The sequence below is a fragment of the Microtus ochrogaster genome, linkage group LG1 (assembly GCF_000317375.1).
Source record: "Microtus ochrogaster isolate Prairie Vole_2 linkage group LG1, MicOch1.0, whole genome shotgun sequence".
In the NCBI taxonomy this organism is placed as follows: domain Eukaryota; kingdom Metazoa; phylum Chordata; class Mammalia; order Rodentia; family Cricetidae; genus Microtus; species Microtus ochrogaster.
The window spans coordinates 22,413,989-22,424,657 of NC_022027.1; the positions used below are offsets into that span (position 1 = coordinate 22,413,989).

At 36.4% G+C, this 10,669-nt stretch overlaps 1 protein-coding gene across 1 annotated transcript in view; it reads right to left on the reverse strand.

Moving 5' to 3' along the window:
• Pds5a (PDS5 cohesin associated factor A) overlaps positions 1 to 10,669 on the reverse strand; it is a 110,898-nt gene that overhangs the window by 17,905 nt on the left and 82,324 nt on the right. Inside the window, exons 18-24 of the mRNA XM_005359391.3 lie at positions 9,367 to 9,490; positions 8,204 to 8,362; positions 5,533 to 5,601; positions 4,061 to 4,197; positions 1,547 to 1,670; positions 1,148 to 1,352; positions 79 to 193 (exon numbers count right to left, since the gene is read on the reverse strand). Of these exons, the coding sequence (XP_005359448.1) occupies positions 79 to 193; positions 1,148 to 1,352; positions 1,547 to 1,670; positions 4,061 to 4,197; positions 5,533 to 5,601; positions 8,204 to 8,362; positions 9,367 to 9,490 (933 nt within the window). The remainder of the gene's footprint in view (positions 1 to 78; positions 194 to 1,147; positions 1,353 to 1,546; positions 1,671 to 4,060; positions 4,198 to 5,532; positions 5,602 to 8,203; positions 8,363 to 9,366; positions 9,491 to 10,669) is intronic.

Below are 10,669 nucleotides of genomic sequence, written 5' to 3' on the forward strand. Positions count from 1 at the left end.
ATAAAGTAAAGTTAAATAAATTATAAAAAAAAGAAAATTTATGATGTTCCCATGGAATTTCTGAAACACACAACTTACTCTTTTATATCACGAAGTTGATCAACATCTTGTGATCTTGTAAAATCAGGATCATGGGCTAGCAGGTGAATCATGTATGGAACCACATACTCAGGCAGTAGTGATAATAATTTCTCTAAAATGAAAAAAATCATGGTTAACGAAAACAGCTTTTATAAATTCCTTCATTGTTTGAATTCTAACCGTTTGCTTCTATTTTTTTCTCAGATATTTACAAACGGAAAGGAATGTGTGTTCAGATGACACCATAGTATTTTTACTTTTATCCTGTAAGAAATCAAAGCCAAAGAATAAACAAATTATATAGCAGATGACTGGAACAGTCAGGGGAAAAAAAGCACATACTTTAATATCTGAGTAATATGAACAAATTAAACCACACTGCTGACTGCATAAGAAAATATAGTTCCCAGGACTATCCCCCAACTCCCTCGACAGTGCTTCTCTATGTAACAGCCCTGGCTGTCCTAGATCTGGCTTTGTAGAGTAAGCTGGTCCATCTGCCTCTGCCCCTCAGAAATTCTGGGATTAAAGGTGCTTGCCACCACAAACAATTTAAAGCTAAATATGACTCCAATACAAGATTTCAGTTTCTACACATACTACAGCTACAATGACAACATTCTATAAAGTTAACCATTTTAGGATAAACTACAAAGAAATGTGAGTGCTCTATCTGATGTACACTGTGAACTACTGTGGTTGTTGGCATGTAATTGGCCCTAATAATCTTATAGGAAGTGATATTATTAAGAGGTGAATCCTTCTTGGAGGAAATGTGTCACTGTGGGGGTAGGCTTTGAAGCCTCATATATGCTCAAGCTATGTCCAATGTCCCAATTCCTCTTGTCTGCAGGATCAAGATGTACCTTCTACTCCTCTCGCAGCTCCTTCCAGCAAAATGTCTGCTAGCATGTCACCATGTCCCACCATGATGATGATGGACTAAACCTCTGAAAATGTAAGCTACCCAATTAAATGTTTTCCTTTGTAAGAGTTGCCATGGTCATGGTTGTCTCCTAACAGCAACAGAAACCCTAACTAGGACAACTATCAAGTATATACATACCGGTAGCAATAGGGTTCTGTTTAATGTACTCCCTGCGTATGCTGATGTTCTTTAGTAAACACTGGCGTGCGTGTGCTCTTCTTTCCTTCACAGGATCTTTGGCACACAAAGCAAAGATCGCCATATACTCCAAAGGGAGCAGTAACTTCACAAGTGCTTTATGAAGCTTCTGGGCAAATATTTGCCTTACTTGGTAGCACTCATCCTGTATCAGGACAAAAACAAAGATACACAAGATGGGTAAAAATTGGCTTACATACAGATGCACTTTAAATGATGATTAGTATGGAACAATAGCAATAATCTCTTATTATGCATATTCACATATCAAAGGAGTCTGTACTCAAAGCAAAGTAAACGCATTCAACTTTGAAGTCAAGAAAGAAGTTTTCCACTTACATTAATAACAAGTGCACAAAGCTGGAACTGTTCTGGTGTAATAATTTCATGGTAACAAGGTTCCTGAGCAAGCTTCATTATGGCGCTACCAGCAGCTAACCGCAAGCGAGACATATCTGATTTACTATAAACAAACAAACAAAAAATAAACATTTCTATAAACATCATTATCACATAAAATTCTGATTGTTTCTTGAGTGTGAGACAGATAGTAGGTAACTTAATATGTATGTAAAGACACTGACTTTGTGTCTATGGACTCAACCTAGAGGAAAGGCTCCAGTTAACTATGGTTTCTACCCATGGTCTACATTCAAACTTTCATTGAACAAAGTAAGTCTTCTTATTCTACCAAACAAACTACTTAGAATGCTAAGAAAAGCTATTTCATCACAATCTGAATCCCTTGTCAATTACACTATTAATTGTGAAATCTTGATTTAAACAAACCAAACAGAAGCCAATCATCACTTTAAAACTATTGTCACATATATTTATACACATAATTATGACTCTACATTAATCTCACAGTTTATAAGTAAAATATATATATGGTTATTTTATCAAGTTTCATGAATGTGGATGTGTCAGTATTAACATGTTTAAAAGGAAAGATATAAAAAGTTTCAGAGTTCTACAAGGATAGTACCAACTCAGAGGAGATTAAGTACAGAATCCATTTTCTTAATTCCCACTACACAAAAATATTTATTTTCAATTCGATGGAGAAAAGGGTATTACTTAAATTTATATCATGTTACTTAGTTTAGATTTCCAAATAGTTAAACATTTTTTTTCTAGGTCAACTCGCAATATTTAACATTTAGCTCCGGTGAGGATTGTGCCTATGTATCACTGAGTTAAGAGACCTCATTACAAGGCATTTCAGTATACTGTAAAGGTATGCCAAAATTTTCATTACTGCCAAACTAGCTCCTTTTGTTGGCTTACTCGCCATGAGAAAGTTGGGCTTTATTTTATTTTTGCACATTGCTTCAATTTATCAAAGAATTAAACATAATATAACGAACTAGTTGTCATATATAACACTTTCATGAGCAGATTATATAGTTTTTGGAGGAAATAACATTATCTTAAAAAAAACACACACAGCAATACCTAGTATCCAACAGTGTTGGGGACTGTGGACCACCAGAGAGACCCTGAATTTCTTGTGAACAATTTGTTTTCCTCTGCTCTGAGCAGCCTGTAGTTGCTCTGATGGGTCTGTAGATAAAGATCCCGAGAGCTGGGGAGTGGCCAGAGCCCTATATAAGCTGCCCCTGAGCACAATAAAGTGGGCTTCTTGTATCAAGGATGTCCCCGTGGCCCCATCTATCTGTCTGTCTGTCTCTGTGTGTGTCTGTCTTTAAATTTTCAGCCTAGTGACCATAGCGCGTAATGAGTAGAGCGCAGAACAGAACCGGTGCAGTTTTACACAACAGCACTTAATAAATACCGAATTCATGAAATAAAAAATAGCCGTGTCTGTCCTCTCATGTAAATTTAAGTAAAAAATCACGAGTTATGTTTGTTGATGCCCTTGATATAAAGTATTTGAAAGAAATAAGGAACCTGACAATTTTCTCAAGTAAGAAACAAAAAAGAGACACTAATTTCACAATACTGAAAGGTCGAAATTAATTTACCCATTTTCTCCCCTTTTGCATCTATAAACATTCCTTGAACTTAATGGAAAGCTTCTACCCCCCCCCCCCCTTGAGCCACTATTAAAAGCCATTTTAATATCTTTAAGCCATTCCAATTGTTCAATCACATTACAGGGTCACCTGTGTTTGCTACACTTTTCATAGTGTTACAAAGAGTAGAAATTCAGCTGTGTGGTGGTGGGGCTTCCCTTTAATCCCAGCACTTGGGAGGCAGAGACAGGCAGATCTGTGAGTTTGGGGCCAGCTTGGTCTACACAGTGAATTCCAGGATAGGTTCCAAAGCCATTAAAAAAAAAGTCTCAAAAATAAAATTACATAAAAAATTTAAACAAAGCCGGGCGATAGTGGCGCACGCCTTTAATCCCAGCACTTGGGAGGCAGAGGCAGGTGGATCTCTGGGAGTTTGAGGCCAGCCTGGTCTACAAGAGCTAGTTCCAGGACAGGCTCCAAAACCACAGAGAAACCCTGTCTCGAAAAACAAAACAAAAAAAAGATTGGGAGTACAGTGGGAGAGTGCTTGCCTAACACCTGTAAGACTGTGGTTTTTGTTGTTAGCACTGGAGTAGGGAGAGCTAGGTGCAAAAAAAAAATTTAAACAAAAAGCAGAAATTCAACAAATAACTGATCAGTCACCAAATATGAATGTTTATTAACACTGAGATGATTATAAGTCTATTAGAAGACACTCATAGTTTTCGGAAATGGAAAAAGGCTAACATTCTTCAATGTATTCAAGAGAGATAACTCCTAAGCTTATAGTGCAAGGCTAACAGTATCAGTCAGGAAAAGAACAGTACACAACTCTTGCCCAACTTTATGGTCAAGGAAACTAGGAAGAGCTCACCTGATCCTCTTCTGTTCTGTCAGGTCACCCTCACTAACCAACATCGCTGATAATAACCGAAGAGTTGAATTGGCAGATTTAGACTGGTTGTTTTTCATACCCAACAGCCACCTTACCAGAAGTTTAATTGCCTGTACCTATAAAATATTAACATGCTAAAAAAAGAAAGCAACTTAAAATTCCAATTAGGAGAAGATAATTTTCAACAAATTTGATTAATGACACTACTTATCCTGATTAGCAGATACTGAGAGAGCAACACTGAGGAAGAACATCACTGTCCAACCTGAAGATGCACTTTTCCCAGAGCTGTACATGCTGCATCTCCAACAGAGGAGACAAATGGTTCACACTACTACAGTGGTGCTAACTGGTACAGCAATGTACTTGGAAAGAATTAGTAATTTTTGTGGCACACCTTTAATCCCAGCAGCCAGGAGTCAAAGACCAGCCTAGTCTACAGAACAAGTCCCAGGACAGTCAAGGATATACAGACAAACCCCATCTCAAAAAACCAAAATAAATTTTTATTTGTTTATTTAAGCATCTCTCTACAAACCTCTGCTGCCCTGGAACTATACAGACCAGGCTATCCTAGAACTCAAAGAGCTCCGCCTGTTTCTGCCTCCTGAGGTCTGGGATTAAAAGCATGTGCATCAAATAACTTCAAATATAACCATAAGTGGATAATTAGGGCTAACAATGATTAACTGGACATTTCAAAGGTAGCTAGTAGAGAGGACTGTGAACATTCCCAATACAAAGAAATGACATACGCTAAGAATCTCCATAAAAAGTACAGTATCAGCTAAAAATCTTTAAAAACTTAAAAAAAGTCACTAAACCTATGTTGATTAAAAATAATTATTTAGAGGCTTTTGTATCACTGTAGTATCAAAAACTGTTGACTAAATCAGGTTTGGTTCATCTTAAACATCTTGACTAAAAAGGTGTTTACATAATTATTTGTAGTCTTATTTACTAAAAGACTATTTCTCCCATATATGAAAAGCTAGTTAAAGAAGTAAATATTATTTTGTATACTTTACTGGCCATCTGACCAAAATACACAAGTATAAAATAATAAAAAAATAAAAATAAAAAAACAAAATAATATAGGCTCACACATAATGAAAAGTATAGGGCTGTACTCAGTGTTAGAACACTGACCCAGCACCAACTCAAACCCTTTAAAAAAAAAAAATCAATGGCAACTACAATTCTTTAGAGAAGTATTAATTTACAATGAATTTACAAATAGAGCACATAGGGTTTCTCAGCACCAATAGGGTGACTTACGAGCACTTGTCACTCTAGCTTCAGGAGACCCGCACTCATGTGCACATGCACACACACTGCCCCATCCCACAGTTACTAAGTAAAAAATAAAGCAGCTCACTACAGAAAGCCCGAGATACCCACAAGCATTCCTTTATTCAACATAAAGATCATTAAGATCTATCCAAATTTACCTTTGCTAGTACTTCAGGAGAAACTTCCTCATCTGGAGACCACAATTTTCCATTCTTCTCACCTGTTGACTATAGACAATTGAAGAAATTGTTTTTTTCATGTGGAGTAATATACACGTGAAAATATATAGATAAAAGAACTTAGAAATGGAGAACAAAATGAGCAGAGTCATACTTTCCAATTTCAAACACACTATAAACCTATAGTAATCAAGATCGTGGTGTAAGAATACAGATGCAAAGCAATGGAATAATGAGGAAAAAAACCTTTTTTATTAAAAACACTTTTATTATAAGGGTCAATTCATTCTTAACAAAGGCACACATACAAAGTTGTGAGAAAAAGAACAATTTTTTAAAGAAATGGTGCTAAGAAACCTGGGTACTGACAAATGAAGCCTGAAGCTAAACTGTCCTACCAACTATAAACACCACCTAAAAGAAAAGCATACTAGGCTAAAACAAACTATAAACTCAGTACACAACATAGGAAGAAATCTTTGTTACCCTGCACTTATCAAAAGAAGGGGAATTATAAATAAACCTTGCTGGTGCAGTGGTGAATGCCCGTAATCCCAGAACTTGGGAGGGAGGCAAAGCTAGAGCTCAGCCTTTGTTACACAGAGAATTTGGGCTCAACCCAGGCTACATGAGCCCCTATCTTCAAAATACCAATTTAGCCCCTTCACAAAACAACTGAAAGTACTAAAGAACCTGAGTAGACAGCTCTCCAAAAAAACACACAGATGCTAAGTAAACATGCAGAAACCATTCTAAATACTATAAAATAAACACACCCTTAATAAAAAATTATTTAATATTTATTCTTTCAAAAATCAAAACAGCCATTCAAAAAGGAGGTAAAGAAACTGGAACCTTCAGAATAGGTTGGTGAAAATATTAAAAATGAACAGACACTATGGTAACATGTCTGGTGATATCTAAAAATGTTCAATAGCAAATAATCACGACTCAGAAATTTTACTTTTAGTTACTTACCCAAAAGATCAGAAAATATTCTGATTGTACATATTAGCATTAATTACAATGTCAAAAGGTGAAAAACAATTCCAAATTGTTAATTAATAAACAAAATGCAGACAACACAAAGGAGTATTTTCAGCAGGACAAAAAATACATGAAATTTTGATCAATTCCATAACAAAATGAATCTAGAAAACATGCCAAGTAAAACAATCTAGGTTATAAAAGGACAAGTATAGACATTAAGACACCTAGACTAAATTCATAGAGTTAGCATATAGAGATTCTGAAGAGTTATGCAGGGGAATTTGAGTACCGTGCTCAATAAGCATCAGGGTGTTTCTATTTGGGAGGATAAATAATAAACCTATGATGATTGCCAGCGCAACAGCTCAGGGAGAAAAGGCTCAGGACGCTGCCAAGCCTGACAACTTGAACTCAATCTTCAGGACCCAAATGATGGAAGGAGAGAGCTGACTTCCATCACATGCCCTCTGATCTTCACAAGCTCACATATGCACTGTGGTACAGCCCTCACCTAATTAAAAACATGTAATAAAAACTTTTTTAAAAAGTTTGTGGGTGGTGATACATGCCTTTAATTTAGCACTCAGGAGGAAAAGTAAGGCAGATTTCTGTCAGCTTGAGGCCAGATTGATTTGCACGGTGAATTCGAGACCAGCCAAGTAGAGCCACTCCTCTTTTTAAAAAGATAAACAAACAAAAAGGCTGAATATGAGATTTAATTCCTGCACTTGGGAGTCAGAAGCAGGTGGATCATGTCTATGAGTTAAGGCCAGCCTGACCTCCATACACAATTTCAGGCCAGCGGGGGCTACACAGTGAGACCACGTCTTGAAAAGCAAAATAGAAAACTAGCGCAGGAGATGGATAAAGAGAGGAAGAAACTAAACAACATCGAGGGTGGAAATATGAATTATGTTAATAAAAAGTAGTTTAGAGTGCTTAATGTTACACTAAAAAGAATGACATGCCTAAATGTGCCTTGTACTTGAACCTTCCCTAATTCTGTGCTGTTAGATTCCTTTAAAAATACATTATGGGGGCTGGAGAGATGGTCGGTGATTAAGAACAATTGCTGCTCTTGTAGACAACCAAGGTGCTGTTTCCAGATATATGCTATTTCCACATGATATCTCTATCTCTAGTTCTAGAGGATCCCTTCACTTTTCCTGGCCAAGAAAAGTGGAACATTGCATATGGTGCAGAGACATACATGCAGGCAAAACACTCAACACATAAAATAAAAATGAATGGCAGGGGTCGTGGCACAACGCCTTTCACCCCAGCATTCAGGAGGTAGAAGCAGGCAAGATTTCTGGGCCAAACTGGTCTGTAGAGGGAGTTCCAGAACAGCCAGAGCTATAAAGAGAAACACTCTCTTGAAAAACAAAATGGGGAGAAAAAAAAAGAAACTATAATTTTAAAGTGACAGTTATATTAATAGGGTAAGGTTATATTAATAGGTAATTTTAAAACTAGTACACAATAAGGGTTAGATCCTAGAAAGCACATCAGTCACCTCAAATCTAACATGTAAAACATGAACCTAGGCTTAATGCACACACTCACACTCACCCCACAGATATTCATAAGTAAATGTTTCTGTGATATAGACAGCTTTAAACTCATGACTCTAAACTGAATAAATAAATTAGAAACTTACCCTGTCATTCATCAGAAGATCTTTAACAATGAAGTTTGCCACAACAGATTTCATTGGGGAAGCAAACTGATCTGGTGCTAACATGGAAATGTGGCCAAGTGAAACCAATGGAGTGATAAGTTGTTCTGGTACATCAGCATTCAGACTCCTGCTGAGTGGCTATGAAAGTAAGAGAGAGAAGTCACCAATTGGTTTTAAGCATTTAGATGTTCTACAGTCGTTTTACCATGTACAAGTCAATCTGTTTTCCTGATTTAAGTGATATGATCATAATTAATTTTAAGAATTCTAGGTATTTGGTTATTTTACCAGTTTATTAATTGCAGTTCAAGAGAGAATGGCCTCTACAGACTCTTATGTTTGAATGTTTGGTCCCCAGTTACTGAAATATTTTGGGAAAGATTAGGGATGTGGCCTTGTTGGTAGACTTTGACATTTCAAAAGCCTCTATCTCCATTTCTCTGCCTGTAACTTACAAATAAGATGTATATAGCTACTTCTTTAAGCCCATGTTTGTCTGAAAGCTGCCATGTTCCCCACCATGATGGTGATGGACTAAACCTCTGAAACTGCAAACAAATTCCCAATTAAATGATTTCTTTTGCAAGTTGCTTTGGTCATGGTGTCTCAACACAGTAGAATATAAGAGTAATTAAGACAATAATAAAATTGAAAAATACGAAACAAAGATAAAGGGCAAAAATAAAGTCCAAATAAAAGAAGTAAGAATTAGGACATCAGTCTTTTACCAAATCTGCATTATTTTCCAATTCTTTGTGTCTAATTTGCTATGCTGGTGGATTTTTATGTTGAGAAAGTAAAGGTTCATGAAGTCGTATCATCTCCAATCCATAATAATAGGGGTGCCTTTCCTGAAGCAGAGTCTGTCTGCCCAAGGATCATCTACATAGACCGACAAGGGATTACCGTCAGGTATGGTTGTAGAAACTTAAGCAAGACTGTCAACAGTCTGTGTGTATAAGCCAGAGTGGAAATGAGCCTAGATTGACAGCTGGAATAGAGTGCTGTGTAGACAAGCGCTGAGGTGCTCACACTGTAATATCAGGACAGACGCAAACAGGTTTATAGACCAGGCTCCAGCCTGACCAAATGACAGAGACTGAGACAAACCAATGGCAACACATTCTACGTAGTAGGTATACCTCAAATATCTGTGCAAGCTGGACTTCCTTATTTGAGAAGATGGCATGGATGCAATGCACAGCCTGTTTAGCTTGGTGTGGAGTGCCCCTCTTTGCCTTCTGATGTAAAATGGGAATTAATGTTCTGCAAGAAATAATAATACAGTTGTCATTTTTGGGAGCATATAAATCCTAGGTTTCTTTTTATTCATCATTTCCCCTACTTAATCAGATCTGTTCAAAGGCTATTTTAAGTAAATAATTTTCATTTTAAAGCTAACTCATGAATATAGGAAAATAACAAGCTACCCTTAATTTTCTACTTGAACCAGGGCATATTCACATTTACCTTCTAAGAAGATATTCCTAATTTTTCAGTACCCTTTTATAATTCCCTTCAGTTTTTTTTTAAAAAGCCATGGAAAATCAGTAGTAGAAGGTCAAGTTTTATTAAACAGCTGAAATGATATCAGTGAGTGAAAGTATACACAGTTACATTCAGTTTGGTAAAATGAAATTAAAAATTTCTAATAATCATCTAGTACGTGTACGTGTAGCTACCATTTGAAGTACTGTGAACACGTACTAATTCAACTAACGACTATTAATTCCTGAAAAGAACTATTATTATGGCTATTATTATAGCCATAGCAAGGATGAGAAAACTAAAACATAAAGATATGGAAAATGCCAAAAGTAACATAGATGGGAAAAGGTGAGACTGCATTCAAAGATGAAACTGGATTTTGAATGTAAAGATCCATTAAAAAGAAAAAACAAAACAAAACAAAACAAACAAACTCCAATTTACTTAATCACTACACTAACGTAAAAGATAAAACTAAAATTCTTTCCACAGGACAATATGGAAACAAATATAATAAAAAACAAAAACAAATGCTGGCTATATGGCAAAACATGTGGAGGAAGGAAATAGTCTCACAAGAACCTACAAAAGAGGTACATACATGAAATAGTTTCTTCCTTTTATTTTCCTAGCCTCATGAACAGACCTCACCACCAAATTCTGGGGACACCTCACAGCTTTATGCATACACTACCATGGAGGCACACACCCAGCCTTAGTTTCAGCTTTCATGATAAATAGAAATACTTTTATAATCAGATAAAATCTGTACAGCAACAGAACTCTACAGCAAACATTTGTTATAACTTCAAAAAAATTTTTTTTTTTTTTTGGTTTTTTGATTTTTTGAGACAGGGTTTCTCTGTGGCTTTGGAGCCTATCCTGGAACTAGCTCTTGTAGACCAGGCTGGTCTCGAACTCACAGAGATCCGCCTGCCTCTGCCTCCCGAGTGCTGG